The following is a 25,308-nucleotide window of genomic DNA, read 5'->3' on the forward strand; positions in this document are numbered from 1 at the left end:
CTTTCAAATGCTCGCTCTGTGCCCTGAGGCATTAACGTGAGGTCTATCACAAGGCATCGAGGGGCCTAGACAACCTGCTCCCCCCAGGAGCTGGGGAACAGCGTGAAGCAGATTATCTGTATCTCACTGTGACATACGCGACCATGTATCTCCGTGATGGGTCAACAGTCAACACCACTGGGGTCCCCGTCCCCCTCTCCACCTCCCCCCGGGCGCCGGCAGGAAATGTGCTCATCCGCCTTTCTCCCCTGGTGGCCGCCCCTGCTCCTCCTGTTTCCCACTCCTGGCGTCGGTGGAAACAGCTTCTGGTTTTCACTGCTCATGTGTGAAGTGGCTGAGGGGAAAGCATCTGGGCAAAGATTGATTGTGGACCTCATGGTGCCATCACTGGGGCTGCAGCCGGGGTGCCTGGACTCAGCTCAAGAGGCCGTTGTGGGGGGGAAGAGAGGCTCGCACAGCCGGGAGTTAGAATTCCTGCCCCAAGGGCCTGCCCTGATCTTGGGCAAGTTGCTTGGCCTTTGGGGGCTGTGGTCTTCTTTCTAGCAGGATTGGGACAATCGTATTTATGTCGGGAGTGAATGGCACCAATGAAGAAAGGAGATAAGTTCTCAGCAGCTCAGCCACCTTCCCACCCACTTCCTCCTCAAGCCAGGAGCCTCCCGCCGCAGCCCCTTTCCTCTGTCACTCCAGACAGCTGGCAGACCGCTGGCCCCCACCTGATCAGGCCAGCGCTGGGCTCCAGGCTGCACAGGGTGAAAAGCTCCCAGTGCGCTGGGGAAAGGGGCCCTGGCAGCAAACAGCAAACCGTCACTGTCCCTGTGTTGGCACCTGCTGGAGGTGAGAACGGGGCTGTGCTGTGCAGCCAGATGGGGAAGCAGTTCATGTGTCTCACGGCGGGGGTGGCGGGATGGGGTGAGCTAAGGTTCAGGGAAGCTGCAGGGAGGAGATGACATTTAAGGTGAGCCGGAAAGGAGGTGTCCCCTGGGCCTCTGCCAGGGACCCACAGTGGCCCTTGCTGGGTGAGTGGTGGGAAGCCTGCCTTTTGGTCCCCGGATGTGTTTGGTCCTCTCTGAGGCTAGGAGCGTGTGGCTCCTGACGCCTACCCTACCCTACCCTCCCAAGCACCTCCACCCCGCACCCAGAACCCCTACTCTTTGGTAAGCACATTGTCAAGGGGTTCCTGGGATATTTCAGAGGGGAAGTTTGTGTGAACATGGTCGTGGTCATTTGTCTCTCTTTTTTTTTTTTTTTTTTTAAGACAGAGTCTTGCTCTGTTGCCTGGGCTAGAGTAAGGTGGCATCAGCCTAGCTCACAGCAACCTCAAACTCCTGGGCTCAAGCGATCCTCCTGCCTCAGCCTCCCGAGTAGCTGGGACTACAGGTGCTTACCAGCACGCCCGGCTAATTTTTTGTTTCTATTTTTAGTTGGTTGGTTAATTTTTTCTATTTTTCAGTAGAGACAGGGGTCTCGCTCTTGGTCAGGCTGGTCTCGAACTCCTGACCTCAACGATCCTCTCACTTCAGCCTCCCAGAGTGCTAGGATTATAGGCATGAGCCACCACGCCCAGCCAATTGTGGTCATTTTAAAAAAAGTGTTTCAGAAACGGGGAGCTAAACCAGGACCTTCCGTTCCCATGGCAATCCTGTGCCCTCCTCTGCGTGGTCCCAATCTCTTGACCGTGGGGCCGAGGAGGGGCAGAACCCCCCAGGGTTTGAAGCCGGGAGGCTCGGGTCCTTGTCCCAGCTCTTCTGGTCCTGTGGTCTGGACAGGTCTGAGGCCAGATTCCTCACCTGGCAGCCACCCCTGCCGAGGGCTGGTCCCCGCACTTGAGCGGAAGCTCCAAGGTTGGGGAGTGGAAATGGCCGCAGGAAGCCTTGAGGAAGCAGAGAGGCCACTAGGGAGGAACTTCCTGGGAACGCAAAGGGGAACCGGGGCTGCGGGCAGCCAGTGTGGGCCGTCCCCTCCTGAGAACTAAAGAGGAAGGAGGGACACTGACCAGACAAGAAGGTCCCAGATGGAGAGCCGGTGTCCGTGGCGGTGGGTCCTGCTGGGTCCCCCACGCCCTCCTGGCCTCCCCATGGCCTCCTGGCTCCTTGGCTGGCTCCTGTTGCCCTGGACCCTGCGGCTTGCAGGTAGCGTCTGTCTTGCTTCTTCTCACATACTCTCTCGCTCGAGAACATCAGAGCGGCTTTCATCTGGCCGGTGCGGCTAATTCCCGGGGACCTGTCTCCAGGGATTTGCTGGTTGTCGTTTGAACATTGCAGACTTCACAGGGGAAGCCTCCAGGGACCAAGAGGATGTTTAGCTAATGCCTTGCCAAGGTGGCTTTTGAAGAGGCGGAGGACAGCGCTCTCCCCTCGCTGCCGTGTTAACAGCCTCCCCCCGGCACAGCCTGGCCTCCCCACCCGGCCCTTAAACAAGGAGGGTGGACATTGCATGGTTGGGTCGGGTGCGGGGTCAGTGGGGAGGGACAGCTCACCGCCCAAGGGATCTTACGTGGCTACTGCGGTGGCACCGCCACGTTGAACCTGCCAAGTGGCAGAGCCATCCATGGCATTGTTGCTGGCGTTAGCCAGGGAGAGAAGGGGAGGCCAGGGCCAGCCACAGGGCACTGCGCCCTGGGCACAAAACTGTCAGAAAGGGTTGTCCCTCCCATTTCCTGAAACACAACCAGAGGCCAAGCATTTTAGGACGCGAGTGTGTCTTTCCTAAGGTGCCTCTTTGCTGGGGTCAGGCTCTCTCCAGGCAGGCCAGGGGAGATGTGGCCTCTGGGAGAATTTGTCAGGCCAGGGACCCCCAGGAGTGTCCTTCTCCAGGGCTGCCAGCACCAGGGTTCCTCATGCCCAGTAAATTCTTCCAGATTCTCTCTGTCCCTCCTTGGCCTGGGCACCAGCCGACCCTCTTGCAGACCGTTGTAGCCAGCCCACTGTGGAGCTGGTGCTTTTGTTTTGTATCCACTTGGACTTAGGAGGCTTCCAGGGGCTGCCCCCACCCCGCTTCTGCTCCACCCCTGGCTCTCCTTTATGCTGTAAATGACAATTATTCTCATTATCATGAGTTAGTCTTTCTTGAGCCTTAACTGGGCACGTGCTGTCCACCCTCACAGCAGCCGTGGGGCACCCACTGTCCTCCCAGCACCATTTCAAGGAAAGGGAAATGGAGGCCAGTGAACTTGCTCAGGGCCGGGCCGGTGAGTCGAGGCCAGGGTCAGACCGGCTCAGCCTCAGCCCCGCCAGGGCCCTTGGAGGCTGTGAGCTCTGGGCGCCTCTTGCCTTTCACTGCAAAGATCATTTTTCACAGAAAAATTTACCCTGGAGGGGCAAGAGCGGTGCCGTGTGGTGCCTGTGCAGGCTGGGGCCCAGCCCCTGGTGACATTGGCCCTTGTAACCCTGTGTGTCCCCCCAACAGTCCGGTGCAAAGATGACCAGGTTACCGGAAGGAAGTGCTGCTTGTTGGTGACATGCATTTGAACTCACACTTAGTCATTTTTAACTTAATTTCCCAATTCCCATCATTTCTCTTTGTGTGGTTCCCTGCCCCCCCCCCCCCCCGCCCTAAGAGACACCCAGCACCTCCTGTAACTGAGCGGTAGAAGAGGCTTTGCTGGAAAAGCACTTTTGTAACAGTCTCAGCTGCAAACAAAAACACCTACCCCCCCCACCATTGCAACAAACCTTATACAAAAGAGAAACTGCTCTTTCTCAAGAGGCAAAAACACCCGCATGGTCTCCTAGAACAGTGGTCCCCAACCCTTTAGGTGCCAGGGGCTGGTGTCATGGAAGACAATTTTTCCATGGACGGGGGAGGTGGAGCCGTGGGGTGGAGCTCAGGTGGTGATGCACGGCCCGGTTCCAGACAGGACACAGACTGGTACTGGGCCTTGGCCTGGGGTTGGGGACCACAGTCCTAGGAGGCACTGGGGCAGCAGACAGCCCGCCCCAAATGCCCTCGGTCCTGCCCCTCCAGCCCCCCTCATCTATCTGTTGCTCCACACCTCTGCCCCGCCTCCCTGGCACCGCAGTTTGAGGGTGTGGGGGAAGGAATCCTGCTCCTACATCTTCCAAAGCACCCCTGACTTCAACCACCAGCCTGGTGCAACCAGCTCCACCACCTGCCAGTTCCCACCGAGCTTGCACCCCTCAGCGGTGTCCACAGCAGGGGTCCTCGTCCTCACCGAAGCCCAGGGTGGCTGAGTCTGCATGGTTTCCCTGAACATGAGAGGATGTGGGGTTAAGAGGGCAGGCCACAGTGTTCAGCCTGAGTTTCAACCTGAGCCCTGCCACCCACCCCAGGACCCTGTATCACTGTGTCTCAATTGCCGCATCTGTTAAGTGGGTACGATAATAGTGCCGTCCTGGGCACTGAGAGCCCGGCATGTGGGTAGTGCTCATGAATGCCAGCCACCGGCCAGCCGGCAGGGCTTGGAGACTTCAGATATGGTCGGTGAGCCCAAAGGCTCCTTCCTAGTGGTCTCCAGCCCACCCTGGGTGGCATCTCAGGACTTCTCTTGCTCCCAGCCCCCTCCTCCCGGGTGTGAGCGTCCTGACCTCTCTGCACATGGCTTTTCCCAAGGGCTCCTGCCGCCACTGGTGATCTCCTCCCCGGTGGATCGTGGGAGCTGGAAGCTCAGCTTTCCCCGGAGTGGCTGCTCCTGCTTCAGCCCTGCCTCCACGGGTCTCCGTCACCTCCAAGGACTTTGGGGCCAGACAGATCTGAGTCCAAGGCCTGCCTTCTTCTCATGACTGCTGTGTGACCTCAGGCAATTTACTTAACCTTTCTGAGCCTAGTGTCCTCAACAAATGTCAGTCCCTTCTCTCCTTTTGGCCTTTTGAGAAAGCTGGGCTTTATTTATTTCTCAAATATACATTGAGGAGGACCAGTTCTAGGCACCGGGGGACCCCAGAGCTGAGCAAACCACAGTCAGCCAGGTGGTGACTGCGGGACAGCCAGCGAACGTGACCTGAGGCGGGAAGTTACCGAGGCAGGTTTGCCTCCCCTCCTATTTGCTCTGGACCCAGGTGTCACCGGCCCTTTTTAGTCCAAAAGATGTTCAGAACTCTGCCTTTTCCAGGCTGAGGCTTCCTGTCTCCCTTCCCACCGCTCCGGGCCTCTAGCAGTTGCGGCCTCTGCTTTTCATCTTTGTCTAATCCCAGCGAAAAGCTCTGGGCCCCCGCAGGCAGGCGGGAGAGGCCCCGCTCCCTGGAGGTGGGCAGGGGAGTGCGGGAAGGGCTGTCTGCAGCCGGAGGACAGGAGGACAGAGCGGCGGGTGGGCAGCCACACGGCGGGAACAAAGGCTGGAAGGCCAAACGGCAGGGCAGAGGGAGGGCCGGAGAGGTTCGGCTGGGCAGGAGGGGAGAGTCTCTCGCAGAGTGGTGCGTGGATCGTGAATGCCAGTCAGGCAGGGGTCCCGACGCCCTCCCAACAGGTCCTGTCCCGCGGCTTTCTCCTTTGTAATCGTGAAGCATAATACGCGTACAGAAAAGTGCCGTGCCGTACAATAAATGCTGTAAAACAGCGTCCTGTGGGACTGCCACCCAGGTCAAGAAAGAGAACATTCTAGTGCCCCAGAGGCCCTTGTACCTCCCCAAACACCCCTCCCTCCCCTCCGAGGTTGGAACCACCATCCTGACTTTTAGGGTGATCACTTCCTGGCATTTCTTTATAATTTTATCATTAGTACACATCACTAAGCCGCACAGAATAGTTTTGCCTGCTTTTCAACTTTGTGTGATTGGAACGATGCTGTGCGTGTTCCTTTGTGACCCTCTTCTTTCATTTAACATCGTGTTTTTAAAGCTACGTCCCGTGGATGGGGTGGCTGACGTTTGTTTTCATGGCTGCAGAGCAAGGCTCACAAACCACGGCCATGGGCTGCCCCAGCCCACTGCCGCTGCTTGCCTCGCCTGCCAGTTATGAATGGGCTTTATATTTTTAAGTGGTTGAAAAAAATCAAACGGGACTGTGCAGACTCACGTGGCTTCTGATGCTTGAGTCCCAGCACGGTGCCTGGCACCCAGCTGTGGTTCAGGAAATAGTAACAATAACAGGAGGAATTAAGCTCCTCAGCCCTGGCCAGCCCTAGCGAGTTCTGAGCAGGGTGGGGACGTGATGCCACCAGGAGGGGCGCCGAGGGGAAGCGACAGAAGGGCTGGAAGGGCCAGGTGGTCTCCTGGTGCCAGGTGGGGCTGAGCCCCTGCTCCTCTCGGGCAGGGGTGGAGGATGGAGCCCCTCGCCCCGTATGGTGTGAGTGTGAGAGGGGACCCTCCCTGTGGATCTAGGCGAGGCCTCAGCGCAGTGGGAGTATGAATGGCAGGCCCTGGGGTGGGGGCTGAAGCCAGAGAAGCGGGGCACACACCAGGTGAGCCTGGTGAGAGGGAGGGGAGGAGGTAGAAGTGAACTGGCAGGCAGAGCTCTGGCTGCCCCGAGAGGATGGCCTGACCAGCCTGGATTTGAGTCCCAGGAGACTTTGGCCAAGCCCCCCAGCACCCCGAGCTTCCACATGCTCACCCTGCCATGTGCGCAGCCTCCTCCGATCAGGCCTCCTGCCAGCAGTAACAGGAAGGCATGTCCAGCACCACCAGTGGCCACAGGGCCTGGTGCCTGGGACCCCTGAGGGAGGGTCTGTGAGGCTTTGGCCCTGGGAACAGGGCTCGAGGGCACGGTGAGTGATGGGACTCAGTGCTCACCTGCCCAGGTCGGGTGTGTTCGTCCTGCCCACCAGGCTCCTCTGGGCCCAGCCTCTGCCCCCTCCTACACACCCCCCCTCTGTGCCCAGGACTCAGGATCTTACAGGCCAAGGGGCTCACCGTGGCCTCCCCAGACCTCCTGCAGGCCATGGTCACTCACTGTCCCTGGACACACTCAGGCCAGAGCCCAGAATGGGAGCTCCCGAGGGACAAGGCCAGGCCCAAGTCATCTCTCTGAGGCCACATCCAGCCAGGGCCAGGCACAGAGGAGGGCTGCAGGGCCACGGCCAGAAGGACCCTGGCCCAGGGTGCCACGGGGAGTCATGGCTGGGACTAGGAAATGCCTGGCTTCCAAGGGTCTATTTGATGAGTCCCTATGTCTGGGGGCATCATCCTAGGGGTGAGGGTGTGCAGGGTGCCCGGAAGAGCCAGAAGAGGTGGATGGTCGGCTGGGCTGGGTTTCTGGCCCCTCCCGCCCCGGGGCTGCAAGGTCTGTGGGGGGGAAATGGACAGAGGGCGGGGCCAGGAGCCAGAGACGCTTTGGGGCTCTGGGCCAGATCTGTGCTGCTGCTGGGCGGGGGAGGGGCATCCGCTGCAGCCCAAGCCAAGGGCAGGGCAGCCTCCCGTCGGGTGGGCTGGTCTCGCACAGTGTGTGGGCACTGGCTGGCAGAGCTGGCCTTAGGGTCAAAGGGCACATTTCCGAAGGCCACTTGGCAATGCATACCAAAACTGGAAACGTGAATACTCTTTGAATCAGCAATCCCCTTCTCAGACCTTGTCCTAAGGAGCCAGGGGACAGGGGGTCCACAGAGCACAACCACAAATGGCCTCACTGCCATCACTGGCCCCTTGCTAGGGTGCACTTACCTGAGACCGTCTCCAGCGCTGGGCTGCCCTTTCCTGCCCGCACCTCCCCCCACGGGCACACCCCCTGTGAGCCTTGCTGGATGCCGCGTGATGTCAGTTCCGCAGCCCCTGCCTTTGCTCCTGCTGCCCCCTCAGCCTGGAGGTGTCTGTCCTCTCACTTGCCCACCTGGTGACATCCGAACAGTCTGTCAAGGTCAAACTCAGGCTACGTCCTCTGTGGAGCCCCTCTGGCCCCTCTGCCAGCCCCTGACCCACCCGATCACCGCGCCCCTCCCCCAGGGTGTTCACCTCATAGGTGTGTGGGGCATGACTGAGCTCACGTGGCACAGGTGAGGCTGTGGGGACCCAGCCTTAAGAGGCAACCTGTGTGGGAAAGGCCAGAGAGAGAGAGGGCAGCTGAGAAGGTGCAGGCACATCAGACCTCCTCAGTGGCAGCAGAGCCAGCCGGGGACAGCACTGAGGTAGGGGGTGGGAAGGAGGGCTGGGGGCTGGGCGAGCTTGCGGCCCAGAGGGTGCAGGATCAGGATCGTGGGGGAGGTAGCAATTCAAGAGAAGTCAGGATAAAAGTGCGCTGGCGAGTCATCCACAGAAGGAGTTAGTGTGTTGACAGCCAGAAGCATTTATATTTTAAAAGGAGGCTGAGGTGGGAGGGGGATGAATCCCACAGAATGAATCACTAATGCCGGGGAAGGCTTTAGGCAGCTGAGGGAGACTGTTGGGAACTCTATAGTATTTCTGTCCTCGTTCTGGAATGCAAATATGATCATGTCACTTCCCAGTTTAAAAGCCCCCAGAGGGCCAGGTGCGGTGGCTCACACCTGTAATCCCAGCATTTGGGGAGGATCGCTTGAGCCCAGGAGTTCGAGGTTACAGTGATCTGTGATCACACTACTGCACTCCAGCCTGGGCGACAGAGCGAGATCCTGTCTCTAAAATAATAATAATAATAATAATAACAAATAAAAGCCCACAGAGGCTCCACCTCCCACCTCCGGGGCATCCCCTGGTGCCCCCTCCCAGACACAAACCCTTTCAACTCCCCCACGGCTTTTGAGTCCCTCCAACTCAGTGCCCTGTTTCAAGACTTCCAGAAATTTCCCCCAAGAACTTTCCTGTGCTTAAAACCCCTCTCCAGAGCCCTGCCCGACCTGTGTGCCTCCTGCTCTTCCTTCCAGGTTCGGCTTGGTAAGGAGATGGGAGGGAAAGGTACCAAAATGCTCGCAGCTGCGGTGTTGGGAGCAGACCTGCGGACGAGTTCAGCTTTCTTCTTGGTCTTTTACTGTGATTTATAGAATTTCTTCAGTCCACAGCCTGCACGTCCATGATGGGGCGTGTGGGGGGAACCTGAAGAATTATAATTTAAAGAACAAACGATGACCCCACACAAGGGGCCTCCCCAGGAAGCCCCTGCCCCTCCCAGGCTGGGCTGGGCCCTTCCTCCAGGCTCCTGCAGCCCCGGGGGTCTTCCCTCACCCCGAGTTTCCAGCCCGGCCTGGCCTCCCTGGCAGAGCTTTGGGTGGGCACAAAGGCTCCTTGTGGGGCATCTGTTCTGCTGGCCCCACTGCACCCACCCCTGTTCAGAGATGAGAGGCAGAAGCCCCACCCCACCCTCTGGCCCTACCCCCCATCCTGATGCCCCCTTGGAGGGCAGAGGTGGGTGTGAAGGAGGAGCTCCCCTGCTGCCCTGGGCCGCACTCTCAGACGAGCCCCACCGTTTGAGCGACTTGTCTTTCAAAAGAGGAAAAGTGAGGCAACGGCTATGAACACCTTTGACAGTCTGCGCTTGGCTGTGTCCCCGCATGGCCACTGTGCACCCTGGGTCTGGGGTCTAGTGGCGTGAGAACAGGACTTGGACAGGCTGTGGAAGTGCTCCAAGGCAAGCCACATCTGTGTGCGTCTTTGTGATCCGGAGGTGTTGAAGGATGTGACAGCCAGTCCGATGGCGCTGTTCAAAGTCTGCCTTCCAACACCTGCCGCCCGCCGCCCACCCCTCCCTCACCAGCCACTTGGCCACATGCCGTCACATTTGATGCCTGTGTCCCGTTTGTCTGTGGCATCCTGGGACTCAGGCTCAGGCGAATGGCTGGGGTCTGTGATGAACCAACAGCCCCGGATCCGTCTCCCCAGCAGATGGGCCTTGAAAACTGGCCCAGCTCAGAGAGACGCCGGAATTAAATTGGAGGGCAAACTCCATGCCTGAAACACAGACCGTGGGAACTGCTTTCTTCCGTAGCTGGGGAATCAAAGTGTTTTCCTTTAAAATCGACCTAGGTCGGAAGGGATACCTTTGATCAGCACATCTGGGCCCTCACACCCTTGGCTGACCGTGCTGATGCTGCAGACAGGACTGAGTTCCAGGCATGGGGGCAGCGGGGCCGGGCCCAGAAGTGGTGGGTGACAGGAGTCTCGAGGAGGCCAGGGCATCTGGGGGAGATGGGGAGGGACAGGGGAGACACAGGGTGGGGGCAGGTCTGGGGTGGGAGCGTTTTCAGTAAAGGCACACCACGTTTGTTCCACACGCGCATTCGTTTCCTGCGAGAGTTCGCTGCTGCAACAAGAGAGGATGCTGTCTGGCCCTTTTGGACACTGGGTTGGCCTCGTCACAGGGCCAGTCTGTAAAGGGTTCATAGGGTCACTTATGTCTGTTTTGGGCGCCACAGGCTCTGTGTGGGCTGAGATGACAGTCACAGTCCCCTGAATGCTGCAGGGGTTCCTCACTGCCATCGTCCCCAGACCCCTGCATGTTGCTGGCCATGTCTGCCTACTAGGCCCAAATTTAAGGAAATGGCCTCTGAAATTTTTTACACTCCATTTAAAAGAGTGTTTCTTTCCTTTGACAAGCTTCTCCTTTGCTTGCTTCGAGGTTTTACATTGTAGCACAGAGCAGCGGTGAAGAGCGTGGGGTGACAGCCTCACCACAGCTGTACCGTCGGGCCAACCTCCTTCCTTCTCTGAGCCTCAGTTTTGTCGTCTGGAAGAGGGGACCGTGCCCGGGGACCTTAGCTCTTCTAAGGTCTTCACGGCGGGTGCCGGAGAGTCTGTGCTGTGCAGGGGGCACCAGGCACCCAGGGGCGGCTCAGGGAGGAAACGAGCGGAACAGAGGGTGACCCCGAAGCCAGGAGAGGGAGTGGCAGGAGCAGCACGGGCACAGGAGCATGGGCCGGGGCAGCTGAGCCTGGCTGGGCAGGGGCTGGGAGGAAGGGCTGGATTCTCTGGGCCAGGGACTTCCAGTGTTTTTAACAGTGGCCCCAAGTTAAAAGAGGCATGCTTTAGCATGACCCTGTCTTAACCCAACTGTATGAATATAACTGAAACCAGAAGGTCGCAAACAGTGCCCTTGCTACGCGTGAAATGCTCCATGTTCTGTGTTTTAATTGCTTGTCTTAACCCTGTAAATTGATTCCAGGCTCTTTCCTGGGCTTCCTCCAGCCGGGAGCCCCCCCCACCCCAGCTCAGGCAGGGCAGGAGCAGGATGAGTGACGGGAGCTGCTGAGCTGGGGGGTGGGGGGCGCAGTCTGATCCTGAACACTGGTGACCTGGAGGGGAGCTGCTGCGGTGGGCATTCGCACACCCGGGGTCAAGGTCCCTGCCCGCCAATCGCTGCCTCCCGGGACTCAGCAGGGGTCCCCAGGCCAGAGGTGGGAGGGCAGCAACTCCACCCAGCTCTCAAGCCCTAAGTTCAAGTGGCCACAGATTCAAAAGAAGAACCGGAAAAGGAAGGACTTAGGCGCCAGTGGGTGGTAGAGTCTTTCCCAACGCGGTGGCGGAACACGCAGGGTGGGGAGACGAGCAACCCAGAGCCCGGCACGCACCACACCCAGGCAGGGGAGCCTCTTGGGCCAGGCCCCTGGGGTCCTGTCACGCCTGGGCCACCACCACCAGGCTGTGTGTGCCCTGCGCTTAAGCAGGCAGGAGGGTAGGGCTGGCTTTTCCCTTTGCAAACTCACAGAGAGGACTCGAGGACTACCTGACTTCCCTGCCTCCTCCTTGTCCCCGAGGGCAAGGCAGCCTGGCCCTGTGGCAAACATGCTGAATTCCTGGTCCCATTTAATCCCACTACAACCCTGTAACATTGGCATTGTTGCTCTCCCTGTGTTGCAGGGGAGACGCGGAGGTTCAGAGAAGTAAAGCCACCTGCCCAACGATGCACAGCCTTTAAGGGGCAGAGCAGGATCCGAATCCAGGCCTGCTGCCTCCAGACCTGGGCTTTTCCCACTGGCCCCCTGAAAATGCCATCTCCTGCAAAATGGGGTGGGCAGGCTTGGCAGGGGTAGTCTGTGCTGCCCAGTTGGGGACATCTGCTTTAGTGGTCATACGGGGGTGGGGAGGGGCAGGGGAGGATTGGAGACTACAAAAGAAACAGCCAAGCCCTTGGGCGGGGTGGGGCCCTCCCGGACACCCCAGCCTTCCCTCCTTTTGGCAGCTGCATGAGCCAATCCAGGAGGTGCCCAGCCAGCTCACTGGCCTAGCTCACCTTGTCTCACGGGGGACACACTGCCTTTGCAGAACAAGGGACAAAGCGTGATGCAGCCACAGCCGTCACTGGGTGTGAGACAGCAGCCACAGTGCCCTCTCTCAGAGGACACACCTCACGCTCTGGGAGGGTCCCACTGTAGCCCCCCTAAGCCTGGGGTGAGAAGCGGACACCCCCAGGGCAGGCCCCTGCGGTTCTCTCTGAACCCCTCTTCACCCACCCTCTCTGTCACTGTGGCCTCTGTGTGATCTTGGAGCCATGCAGCCACTTGTCAGCCATCTGACTGTGAAATCTGTGATGTCCGCCAGGGGTCTGACAAATCTGTTTAGCGTCTGATGGCTACTGTGCCTGATGCCACCATAAACACCCCCGCCGTATCTGATGGCCACTTCTCAGCCCGGCTGCTGGCTGTTCTTCCTCAGCACAGTCAGGCTAACCTGGGTTCAAACACTGCCCCACTACTCATGACTTCTGTGCCCTTGGGCCTCTAAGACCCTCTGTTTCTTTGTCTACAGAATGGGGTTGCAATAGTTGTCTTGTAGGATTGTTGTGGTATTTAGCTGACCTAGGACCTGTCACACCCAGCCAGGGCACATTTCTTTCTTTCTTTTTTTTTTTTTTGAGACAGAGTGTCACTCTGTTGCCCAGGCTAGAGTGCTGTGGCATCAGCCCAGCTCACAGCAACCTCAAACTCCTGGGCTCAAGCAATCCTTCTGCCTCAGCCTCCCGAGTAGCTGGGACTACAGGCATGCGCCACCATGCCCGGCTAATTTTTTTTTCTATATATATTTTTAGCTGTCCAAATCATTTCTTTCTATTTTTTTTTTTTAGTAGAGACGGGGTCTCGCTCTTGCTCAGGCTGGTCTCAAACTCCTGACCTCAAGCGATCCGCCCGCCTCGGCCTCCCAGAGTGCTAGGATTACAGGCGTGAGCCACCGCACCCGGCCCAGGGCACATTTCTGTACCTTTTCCTTCCCTTGTCTGTGTGCTCCTGCTTCCGGGTCACCAACACGCCACCCTCTGCCCAGACAGACCCAGTGGCTCCCAGCGCCAGCCCTCCCCCAGGCTCCGTCTGCTCCACACCACCGTTCCCTGATAGACTGGGGGTGCTGCCAGGGCACCTAACTGGTACCCCTGAAATGTTTGTGGGAGGCAAAATGAATGATGGCTTGAAAGAATTTGAGGACTTGGAAATGACTATGAACCTGTCTGTACTGGCTGGGGACAGAACCCCACAGCCTGCACACCGGAAGGGGCCTCCTGGTGGCACATGTCCAGGATAGGGGGTGGGAGCCAGGCAGCTGCCGTGGCCCAGGCTCTGCGGTGCTGACAGCCTAGTGGCAGCTCAGGACCGGGAAGGCGACTGGCTCCACTACCAGGCCAGGACCCAAAGGCTCGGCTGCAACCTCAGACCTTTCCTCCCCGGGTTTCTGGCCTGCTGTCTCCAGATCGGCTGTCGCCATTGATTGAGCTGCTCGGAGATGCTTCCTCTCTTCACCGTGTGGCGACAACAGTTTCACCAGAGGTCTGAGGTTCTCGCTCCAAAGCCTCTCCTGGCCGGGGCAGACCTGAGCCAGGATCACGCATTTTCATGACCCTGACCTGCTGACCTTAACAATCCCAGAAGGCTGTAGAGCAATTGATGTTCTATTTTTATAGATTTCTCCAGAATTGTAAAGATCAGCTTAACTGCAGGAGCAACTTCCATCATCCTCTAAAAGGACACCTCAAATGGGGAGAATTCTTTAAGACAGTTGGACAGATATCTTCCTGGCAGGACGAAGAGGAAGGTGGCTTTTTTGTACTGACAGTGTGTCCATCCTCCGTGACACTGTGAGGAGAAGCAGGGCGCCCCGGGGAGGGGGAGTGCGCTTGGCACAGCCACCGTCCTTGGTGGTGTCGGTCAGGTTCCAACCCTGCCCCCCACGAGGAAACGCCAGCCGGCGCCCTTGCCCCAGCTGCCTTGCAGGGTCACTGTGAGAACCAAACAGGAGGATGCAGATAAAAGTTGGCCAACGACTCCCAAGCCGAGTGTGGGGAACCAGGTAGGAGTTGGCCAGGTGAGGTCAGGGGGCCGCAGGGCAGGTGCACAGCGTGGGAAGCAGCCTGTGTGTGCAGGGTGGGGTCCCAGGTGCAGCCAGCGGAGCTCTCAGTCATTTGCAGTTCATCCCACCCCTCTGCCTCTTGTCCTTCCGGCCCAGGGGCCCTGGGGGATCATGCAACACCTGCACCTGGGCACCCCTAACCTGCCCCTGCCGCTTCTCAGATAAACCTCTGCCCTGAATCAATGCTCCTTGTTTTATGACAAAACTGATATATTGTTATTGTTAAACAACAACAATCCTGAGATACAGTCCAGAGCTACAAAGTACGGTGTAAAATCCCCTCTCACTCTGCCCCCCAGAGGGGAGCCCTGGGATGGGGCCTGGAGCCAGCTCGGTGAACATTCCACCAGTGAGCGGCTGTTGTCATATCTGTCACAACAGAGCTGACCCACTGTGGCAGCCAGTCGATTCCCTGGGACTGTGAGTGCCTTTAGTTCTTCAAGGGAGGGGATGTCTGTTTAGTGGCTCAACACCAAGTTCAAAACATCTGTGTGGCTGGGGCTTCAAGGGATTAACTGGCACGAAGAGCCACCTCTGTCCCTCCCTCTGCATCTTCCAGAAGGCCTGGCCTCCCCTGGGGACCCCCTTCCCGGGGCTTGGGCTCAGAGCTGAGCTGAAGAGATCTGGGAAGAGGCCAGCCTGGCCCCTCGCCAGCCCCACACCACAGGCAGGAGGCCCACGCCTGACTTTCCCCAACAAAATAAATCTTGTGGCTCCCTCTGAGCGGCTCAAACGCCGATCTTCTCCCGATTAACAACCCGGCCTGCGTGTTCTTGGCTGCCTGCTGCCGACCTCAATTTAGAACTGTCTGCTGTTCGGCTGCTGGAGAAGGAAGGGCCCTGAGGGACAGGAATACTGAGGCCGGGGCCGCGTGCAGCTCAAGTCTGGGGGTGTGCCTGACCCCAGCCCAGAATCTGAGAGCCTCCCAGAGGCCTGCAGGGGGTCAGAAGCCCAGTCAGGCAGGGCCAGCTGCTGGGACACTGGATTCAAACTGTTTTCCAAGAGCCTCTCGGTGAGGGGAGGGGAAGGGGGGTCCGGCAGAACTGCTTTGTCATGGTCATTGAGCATCCCGGTCACAGCCAACGGAGCACCCTGCAGTGTTGGAAAAACTGCTCTCAGGGATGTTGCGTGTTATACGATATAAAAGCTTGACAAATCCTCTCCCAGCTCGGATTCCGGGAAAGTTTTGTCCCTTCTGCTGCCTGCGCGCCTCCTCCTTTGGCACCAGAGAACCGTGGGCAGACCTGCCTCCCTCCCTGTCTACTCGCTGCCTGCCGGGAAGCGCTTGCGTTTCTTTATTTTGCTTTCCTGCCTCCTTGTTCTGTATTTCTCATCCTTTACCCGCTTTCTGTCTTCCCAGACCTGTGCTTTGATCCAATGCGGCCGCTTGGCCTTTGGGAAGGAGCGGGGCCGGGAGCATGGGCTCTGGCGGCTCCGGGCCGGGCAGGGTGGGAGCTCCACTCCATACCTGCCGAGGGCTGGGAGCGAGGGGCTCACCTCCCTGACCTGAGACTCTTCCTCTTTGTAAAACGGGCCTCGGGGTGTATTAAGAGAGGTGGAGCTGTGTGTGTCAAGTGCCTGGCACAACATCTGTGCATGGTGCGTGCATGAGAAGTGGGAGCTGCCCCTGCACCCAGCGAGTGTACAGAGAGTGTGAGTCGCACCTGCACACAGTGAGTACATGGGAAGTTGGAGCTGCACCTGCACAGGTGAGCGCAGGGGAGGTGCAAGCCTCAGTCCTCACCGGCAAGCAGGTGGAATCGAGGCAGCCCCCAGTGACCTGTTACTCTCTCCCTCTGCTTCCCCTGCAGGAGGACAGTCAGTGACCCACACTGGTCTCCCCATTGTGGTCTCCCTGGCCAACAGGGCTGTCTCCTTCAGCTGCAGAATCACCTACCCATACACCCCAGAATTCAAAGACTTCACAGTCCACTACTTTCACCAAAATCTCTCTGGCCAGAGGAGCCCTGAGGAGCAGGCAAGCTGCAGACCTGGCTTGGGCACAGAGAACCAGACCTCCACCTTGGAGTGCCATGTCACCCTCAGGCTGCAGAGCTCATCAGCCACTGGCACCTACTACTGCTCTGTCCGCTGGCCACGCTTCACAGTGAAAGGCAATGGCACCTTCATCCTGGTCAGAGGTGAGGCTCCCTCTGTGGCTCTTCCTGGGGCAATGGACCCAGAGTTTTCAACTGACAGAGTTTGGGGCACAGGATCTGAAGTGGGGGCTGGCTTGCCGGGTTGTCCCACTTCGGCAAAGCTGCAAGAGCATCCTCAGGGAGCCCCCACCTTGCAGGGGTGCCAAGGCTCCACCTTTGTGTGGGAAGGGCAGGGGCTGGCATGTGATCTGCCCCTAGCCACCTCTGGCAGGTGACCCGAGAGAGGTCACTTGGCCCCTGGGTCTCAATGTCCCATCGGCACAGTGTGGGGGACAGGGTGTTGGGCTTCTGCAGAATTGGACATGTGCACATTCGTATTTGTGGGGGCCTTGAGTACAGGAGCACTCGTATCATGTGCATCTTTCTAGGGACAGACTTTCAGTTTTCATCACACTGTCAAAGGCGTGATGACCCCAAAAGTTAAGAAGGAGCCCATCCTCAAAGCCATGATTCTCTGACCTGCTCTGCGATTCCCACTGGAAGGGGCTGGGGGCTTTGGAACCCACAGATCTGGGTTTGAATCCCATCCTGCTGCTTGCCCGGATGTACCCTTGGCCCTGGTCCTCGTGGCGATGCTCTGCCTTTCGATGCCTTTTATGAGGAGGGATGAGATGGTGCATGCAAGGGCTGGCGCCTGGCAACGGGAGGTGCTTGGTAATGGCACTGAGGTGCCCGGCCTGTGGCTGGCACTCCAGGAGTCTTTGCCAGCCAGATGGATGGATGGGGGATGGCTGAGGGAGGGAGGGCTCAGGAGGAGGGCTGTGCCCTTACCTGCCCGGCACAGCCCTCTGTCAGTCCCAGCACAAACCCTCCCCACCCGCCCATACCACCATGTCACAGAGGGGAAAGAAAAGGCCACAAGAGGTGAAATGACTTGTCCGGGGTCCCACAGGCAGCCCTCAGGGAGGCCAGTTCACTGAGGCAGGGACACTAAAGGAACAAGCGGTGTGGTCCTTGTCCTCAAAGAGAATCAAGGCAGTAAACATAAAAAGGCAGCTTTGCAGAACAGATGGGCCAGCGAGGACCCGAGGTGGGGCTCTGGGGGGCCTCGTGGGGGAGTGTCATAGATGGGGTCCTGGCGGAAGGAGAACACAGGGGTTTGGGCGTCTGGGGGTTGGTGGAGTGGGGTGTGCCCCGGCTTCTCCCGGTGACTCACCCCTCTGCTCCCTGCCCCCTCTCCTAGACACGGGGTACCGAGAGCCCCCCCATGACCCCCAGAAGGCCCTGCTCTTTGGCTTCACCGGCCTCCTGACCGTCCTCAGCATCCTGGGCACAGCTCTGCTGCTCTGGAGAAAGGTACGGGGTGAACGCACAGGGCACTGCGCCCCTCCCCGCACGGCTCGGCTTGGGAAGGCCCCCGGGGCAGAGGGGCTGTGCACAGGTGTCCCTCGTGGCCCCTTGCACCAGGGGCCGAGAGCACATCTATGATCCCTGCACTCTGGGGGGCCGACGTGGAAGGATAGCTTGAGGCTGGGAGTTTGAGACCAGCCTGGACAACAAAAGATAAGAAAATTAGCCAGGCGTGGTGGTGCGCACCTGTAGTCCCAGATACTCTGGAGAGGCTCTCCCTGCCTCTTAAAATAAAAGAAAGGGTCGCGGAGGGTCTCCCCACACAGTGCCCAGAATGAAGGAAGGCAGGAGGCTGTGACATCATGGCCAGCAGGGAACAGCAGGAGCTGCGGGGGGGCCCATGTGGCTGGCGTGGCCCATGCTCACAGACAGTGGACAGAGGGAGGGAGATGAGGCCGGCTGAGAGCACTGGAAGGACTCTAGCTCTTCCTCTAAGTGAGGAGAGGGAGGGGGACAGGATGTCACTTGGTTTCCAGTGGGCCCTCAGCTGGACGAGGGAGACCCTGTGAGGAGCCCAGGCAGAGGTGCGGGGCCTGGGAGCAGGTGGGTGAGGCAGAGGCTGAAGGTGTTGCCGACGGGACACCGCGGGGCGGCACGGTGTGCAGTCTGCGGAGCTGCTGTTGGTGGCTTTGCTCTGCTCTCTCGGGGCGGAGGGGGCCTGCGGGCTGCGGCCTGCAAGGGGTGAGGAAGCCACAAGGTCTGAGCCACACAGCCTCGCTTGGCAGGCCTGGGACTTTAACCCAGCCTCAGTTTCCCATCCTTGTCTTAAGGCTGGAGACATAATTGCTCTTCTAGAGAAGGCTCCGGGTGCTAGAGCTGGGCCCCTTTTCACCCCAAGAGCCTCGGGGGGGGGGGGGGCTGCGTTTCCTGCCTTCTGTGAGCCCGTCCCTGAGAAAGGGCCTCGATGCTGGTTCTCCTGGCCCCGACTGCGCCCTCGGGACACAGCAGGAGCAGGTGTGACCCTGGCCTGACTCATCCTGATTTGGTCTGGCTCTGCTGATGAGCTGCAAAGTGAGCCCGCAGGTGCTGGGCACCACTGTGCAGTCCTGGGAGGGCCTTGTCCCCTTGGCAGGTCTTTGTCCCCACCTCTGGCCCAGCCACAGGGACAAGCTAAGCAGCAGGGAAGACCCAAGAAGGGGAGGGAAACGCTTCCCTCAGCCTCCAGGACTCCAGAGTTAGGACAGAGACCACCGGCTGCTGGGCCACCTCCTCCCCCGACCAACAGGGCCTGTGCTGCTCTCTCCCTGCCTCACCCCCACTCCTGCCCTCAATACACTTCCTCCCTCCCTCTCCCCTGCTTTTCCCATGGCGATGGCAAGTAGGATAGCTCTTGATTTGTTAACGACTCAGTGAATGGCCACGGAGCAGCCACCAGGCGCTGGAAATGGGGCCAGGCCTGGAGCTTGGGCAGGGATGCAGAACTGGGCTTCAGGCACAGGTGGGGAGGGACTCACCCCGATGTGGACCCCTAGCCCCAGGCTTACACGAGTGACCTGTACAAGTGCCCTCCGTAGGCACAAGGCACAACCTGGACCCTGAGCCCCCTGCCTTGCTGAGTGACCCCAGCGCCCACCCTGCAGAGATAGGATTGTAGTGATGGGATCTCAGTGGCAGTGAGGGAGGGGCAAGCCTCGGAGCCATGGCCTTGGCCACAGTCCCAGCCTCCTCTCTCCCTGAGCGGCCTCAGAGCCTACTGCCTTCCTCCTCCTCCTCCCCTCACCTCCCTGCCCACACTTCTAGGAACGTCTATGGAGCATCTAGCATGTGTCAGGCACTGGGCCAAGTGCCAGACAGCACGGCAGGCCAGCCCTCTGGTCACGGTTGGATCCTTTCTGAGCCTCAGTTTCCTCCTCCAGAAATGCAGATTAGGATAGCCCTCCACTGGGAGTGGGGGCCAGGGTGGAAGGAGCACTTTTGAGGCACCGGCTGGGTGCCTGACACACAGTAGGAGCTCCCCACTGCCCCGACCCTGCACCAGGGCAGGACGGGCTGATGTGAGGTCTGGACTTAAAGGGAGAGAGAAGTCGGACGGCCACAAGCAACTGCTGCGCTTGCGTTGCTAAGGCAGCCCCAGGAGCTCCAGGGCACTGGATCCCAATCCATGATGGGGACTGTGGGGCTGCTGCCAGATGGCCTGGGGGTGGGGGGACCGGAGGAAGAGGTTCCCTCCAGGCACAGAGGACTCTGGGAGCACCTGCAGTGGCAGTTGATAAATGAATCAAAGCCAGAAGCTACCAAGGCAGAAGCAGGGAGGGTGGACCTCGACCCACAGTCAGCCGCTCCGGGGCAGTGAAGATGGGGCAGAGCCCAAGACCCCACTGGGCCGAGTCTGGACAAAGGGTACTGTCTCCCCAAGGCCTACAAAGGCCAGGCAGGGAGGGCACCGAGTCATACCCCCAGGGACACTGGGAGCCAGAGTGTGGCAAGAACGGAAGCTTTGGAGGGTGCCTCCTGGAGAGGTGGGGGCAACAGGGATGGTGGGCAAGGACCCAGGGAAGGACAACCACAATGGCACAATCAGCCCTTCCTGCAGGCTCTTTTTGGGTTTTCTTGGTTTTGTTTTTTCTTTTAAGGACAGGGTCTCACTCTATGGCCCAGGCTGGAGTGTAGCGGTGCAATCGCAGCTCACTGCAGCCTCGAACTCCTGGCCTCACACGATCCTTTCGCCTCAGCCACCCAAAGTGCTGGGATTACAGGTGTGAGCCTCCGTGCTGGGCCAACCGCAGGCTCTTTGACAGGAATCAGCAGAGGCCCACCAGGACTTTGATCTCTCTGTTCCCTGCCCCTAGGATGCCTCCCAGAGATCTTCTTCCTGTCTTTCTAGACCCAGGTCCCAGGTCCCCTCCTCAGAGAGGCCCTCCCCGGCCCCCTGGCTATCTCCTCTGCCACCCTCCCTGGCTCCACCCATGTCACCCATAGGTCCCCTGACTGTGCTCCCTTTCCCACCAAGGCAAGCTCTGTGGGGCAGCTGCACCTCGGCTTGCTCCCTGCTGCGGTCCCACCGCTAGCACAGGGCGCTGCACACAGGCCCCTGTTGGCATTTGCTGAAGGGTTGCAGTTTGCAGGGCCCTTTCCCACTCAGCATTAAATGTGTGCATCATTCCTTAAGCAGACACTACCTGAGCACCCACTATGTGCCAGGCCCTGTACCGAAGGCCAGGGACACAGAGGAACACAGTGAAGTCTCCCAGGCTGGGGAGCACATCGCTGTTAAACTCATGGCATGTTAAGAGAACAGGGGTTGTGGAAGGGACAGAATGCAGTGTGAGTCTGCGACACTCGGAGCACCAGGACAGGTCGCTGTCCTGAGAGGCAGTGATTACCGTGATTGCCACCACGGGAGCAGGTCCAGGCAGTCTGCCAGAGCATCTGACCTGTCCTCACCCTTTCACGGCATCTGACATACAGCCCCCTCCCCGCCCCCGCACGCTCCTTCCCTCCGTTCTGTTCCCCAGACATGACGGTGCTGCCCAGACCCCTCCCACGCTCCAGACCCTGGTCCACTGTGTGTGCAACGGCTGCACGTGGGGCCTAAGGGGGCTCTTCTCTCTCACCCCTACATCCGCCCCCTCAGCAAGTCCCACCCCGATCTGTCCAGGATCCAGCCCCGTCCCCCTGTCCCCACCATCCCCGGCTCAGGGCTCTGTCATCCTTCTCCCGGAATAGCGTCTCTGCTTCCACACCTGCCTCCTGCCCCTGCTGCCACACCCTGGCCTCGGTTTCACGCTGTCTCCCCCACCAAAGTGCAGCCCCCGCAGGGCAGGGACTTGCTGTCCCCATGCCTGGGGGAGCCTGGTGCATAGTCAGTGCTGTGGGAGGAATGAAGGAACAAATGCACAAGGGGACCTGGAAGACGAGTCAGAGGTGGCCGGGGCACCATTCTTGCCCCCATTGTACAGAGGACGAATCTGAGGCCCAGCAGGCTCCCCCGAGCTGCAGACGGCAGCACCCTGGTGCAGGGGGTGCGTCCCGGCCCAAGCCTGTGACTCCCCACCACTGCCTACTGGTGCGGAGCGGCTTGGGCACACAGAGCTGGGCACAGAGGGAGGAGCACACTGGTTATTCATTTGAAAAATGCAAGTGTCGACCACCTGGGACAGGGTGCTCAGATGGGCAGGGCTGGCTCCAAGGAGCAGAGCACTCCCAGCCCCTGTAACAAGATGAGACCTGTCTTGAGTTTTCAAGGGAAAACTCTGCTCCATGGGACCCCTTGCCCCAGCCCAGGCCTCCTCAGCCGCCCCCTAAGGCCCCCAGCCACTCCCAGAGGTCTCCTGCCCCCCGTCCCTGCCAGCCCCAACCCTCAGTCCACTCCGCACCTGTGGCAGCGGAGGGAGCCTTATAAAATGCGAACCTGACCATGTGCCCGATTGCCCTCAAAGAAAAGACACCGTGGCCCTTTGTGGTCTTGCTGTGCCAGCCTCCCGGCTCACCTCCTTCCCTTTCCATCTGACAGTCCTTGACGCATTGTGCTACTCCTGCCCCCGAGCTATTCCACGTGCTGTTCCAATGCCTGGGACACTTTCTCAGAGTCAGAGAGCTTGGAAATGCCTCTCCTGACTTCACGAAAGGCAGCCCTGAGAAGTCCGCTCCAGCCCTCTGCAGACTTGAGGCTCCTTCCCAGGGCCCTGCAATGGCCTTTACCTCCTGGCGACCCCACTAGTCTCACCAAGAGAGCCACGAGGCCAGGCCTGGGTCTCACTCACCATGGTCCGCAGTACCCGGCCCAGGCCTGGCATGTAGGGGGCCGGCGAGGGTTGTCCACAGGGACCTGAAGCTCCCAGGACCACGTTTTTCTAGCCTGTGTGGCCCAGACCCAAAGAGCTGTCCCAGGTCAGCCTCCCGGGACAGCCATTGCCCAGGAGCTCCCCCCGTCAGCTTGGCAGTGCTCAGGCCGGCCAGCTCGGTGAGGGGAGACACCAGGACCCCGGCTGTCTCAACAAGAGGGGGCATTGAGGTGCCCCCTGACCACGACCGTCAAGAAGCAGGTGGTACCGGGGAGGCGACACTGGGTCTGAGGGTGGGACATCTGGGGTGATCCAAGCACAGCCACCTACTAGCTGGGGGCAATTCCACACCCACCTCCTGAGGTCTTTATGAGAATTAAATGAAAACAAGGACAAGTCCCAGGGGTCTTTGTAAACTGCGAAGTGCTACACAGACGCCAGCCCCTTTAACAGTGTCCGTGAGACCTACACGTTCTAACAGAACAGAAGAGGGAAAACTCCAGCTCGTGTCTGGTCAGTATCTTGGTGAAACAGAGACCTGGGTTCAAATCCTGCCTCTGCCGCTTCCTGGCTGCGTGGCCTCGGTGAGTCGCCTGCCCTCTCTGAGCCCGAGCGTCCTCGTGTGCAGGGCAGAGATGTCGCACAGGCCTGCAGGTCTGCTGAGGGCTGCGTGAGCCCGACCTGGCCCCTGCCCGGGCCGTGACTGTGCCGTGGCTGGGATGACTCTGGCTTCTGCCTGAGAGTTAAGTGGCTCTCAAGAGCTAATCCCAGAGTAAATGGGCTGGGGATTGGCAGTCAGCCAGGGTTTTTAATTAGCTCCTGCCTCGAGCCGCGGCTGCCGTTGCTCCACTGTTGGCAGTGTGGTGCCCGCGACGGGGGGAGGTCCGGGCCGCCTCCCCTGCCTCGGAAGGAGCCGCCCGCACGGCCCAGCAGGCGCGTCCAGCCTCCACAGCCCCCGCTAGCAGCGGCCAGTGTGAGCTTTCTAGAGCCCAGCTCCGATCGCAGCGCCTCCTACCAAAGCCCTCAGATGTTACCCCCCGCCATCCACACTCTCCTTGGCCACGCTGACCATCTTTAAGTGCCTCAAGATCTCCAGGCCTCGGCACAGGCTGTTCCCTCTGCCTGGAACTCCCTCCTCCCGGTCTTGCTGAGTGAACCGCTCGGCCTTCAGATTCCACCTGCAACGTCCTCCCTGCCCAGCGGGGGCTGCTTTCCTACCTGCGTGCAGAGGCCAGGGCGGCGCACCACCTTTCCATAGCGTCGTCCGTCTCTCCCCGGGACCTAGACTCCAGGAGGGCAGGGCCAGCGTCATCCTCTCCACGCTGCCTGGCTAACGGGTACTTGCCAAGTGTGTATCGGTTGACTGAGAGCCTCTTAAGTGCCACTGCAGTGCCGAGCTCCTACCCCCTCATCCCCTCCTTGGATCCTTGCAATAATCTTGCCAAAGGAGGGTTATTGCTGAAGAAATCGAGGCCAGAGCCAGTGAGCGTGTGGGGGGTGCGTCCTGGCCCAAGCCTGGTGACAGTGGGACTGAACGCTGGGCCTGGCTGGTGCCTGCTCAGGGCCCACCCACAGCAGTCGGCTCCGTCACTGGGTCCCTGCCACGCTGGCCCCAGGCCCCGCAGCTCCCGCCTGTCCTGAGCTAAGCACTGTGTCCATGGACGCGGCCTGTGTGCATCTTGTTCATTTCCTATGTCTCCAGGTGCACGAGTGAGTGGTTTGATGTAGGTCTTGGAGACATTTGTCACATTTCCCAGGAGAGGGTGGGTGGAAGGTGCTGAGTGATTAATTTCTGTGTGGCCTCCTGACAATCTGCTTCCCCTGGTGGGGACTGTGAGGGGAGGAAGGCAGGGGCCGCTCCTCCCCACCCTTGACTTTTTTCTCCCTCCAGAAACGGATGCAGGTCCCAGGGAAGCAGCCCAGCAAGCAGTGCCCGGATCCCAGATCTGCCGGCGGCCCCACGCAGCCCCCAGCTGAGTCCGTCTACACGGTGAGTCCTGGGGCCCGGTGCCAGCTCTGATGCTGTGGCTTGGTCTTGCACCAGCCGTGTGACCTCTCTGAGCCTCAAGTTCCTCATCTGTAAACATGGGGACAAGAGTTCCTACCTTGTGGGATGTCTATGCATGTGAAAAGAGGTTACACGTGCGGGGTCCCTGGAAGGTATACCAATGTTAGGGGCCACCCCGTCCCCCTCCTTGGCACAGCCCTTCGCTTCTGGAACAAGAGGTAGTGAGGCCAGAAGACGGGCAGGAATTGCAAAAATTCCTTCATCTGACCACTGACGGTGACCAGCTCACCAACTTCCTCCTCCTTTTATTGCACAAACAACATCACAGCAACAACAACCCAAAATCACAAAAAGAGGAAAAGGTCAGGCGCCGTCCCACGCCTCAACACATCAATGATTTCGATTACTCACTCTCTTCCCACCACACACGGACCTTGCTTTATGTCGTTCCAATGGCAGCGGAGACACGGGCCGGGACCCTGTTTGTTCCACACCCTGTTGTGTCCCGAGCATTCTCCCCTGCAGTCCTAATAGTTACGTGAGGAGTGGCTGCAGTGCATGGGGCCGAGGGGGCTCGGCCACCCTGGCCTGCCCAGCCCACCAGCGAGGCCCTTCTGCCCCATGCCTGGGGCCAAAGAGGGCGAGGAACACTCTTTTTCAGTTATGTTTCTTTTAGTTCTACGAGGAACATATGCTTACTGTAGAGAAAGTGAAAAATGCCACCCAGTGTCAGCTGGGCTCTCAATCCCAGGAGAGCCACCTGGGGAGTGTAGCACCCTGCGCCAGGTGCACGTTCTCAGGCTGCCTTGGGCCCTGGGATTCTGCCTGTACCTGCTGCCGCTGTTCCTGTCCCCACCACCGTGACTCACTCATGAACTCAAGTCCTTCCTCCAAGGCCCCAAAACCACACACAGAAGTTCAGAATCTGGCCATGT

The 25,308-nt window shown here is 59.3% G+C and overlaps 1 protein-coding gene across 3 annotated transcripts in view; it reads left to right on the top strand.

Annotated features, from left to right (window-relative positions):
* Positions 1-518: 518 nt before the first annotated feature.
* The window catches only part of NFAM1 (NFAT activating protein with ITAM motif 1), a 35,364-nt gene continuing 10,574 nt past the window's right edge, over positions 519-25,308 (top strand). Inside the window, exons 1-4 of one of the 3 annotated variants that reach the window (XM_045554754.1) lie at positions 537-837; positions 15,944-16,273; positions 17,475-17,587; positions 24,257-24,355. In XM_045554754.1, coding sequence (XP_045410710.1) covers positions 579-837; positions 15,944-16,273; positions 17,475-17,587; positions 24,257-24,355 — 801 coding nt within the window. In that variant the 5' untranslated portion in view covers positions 537-578. Of the gene's footprint in view, positions 838-1,959; positions 2,133-15,943; positions 16,274-17,474; positions 17,588-24,256; positions 24,356-25,308 lie in introns of those variants that run through there. The other 2 variants (XM_045554755.1, XM_045554757.1) reach the window with 2 other exon arrangements.

This window comes from Lemur catta, chromosome 6, assembly GCF_020740605.2.
Source record: "Lemur catta isolate mLemCat1 chromosome 6, mLemCat1.pri, whole genome shotgun sequence".
NCBI classification, from domain to species: domain Eukaryota; kingdom Metazoa; phylum Chordata; class Mammalia; order Primates; family Lemuridae; genus Lemur; species Lemur catta.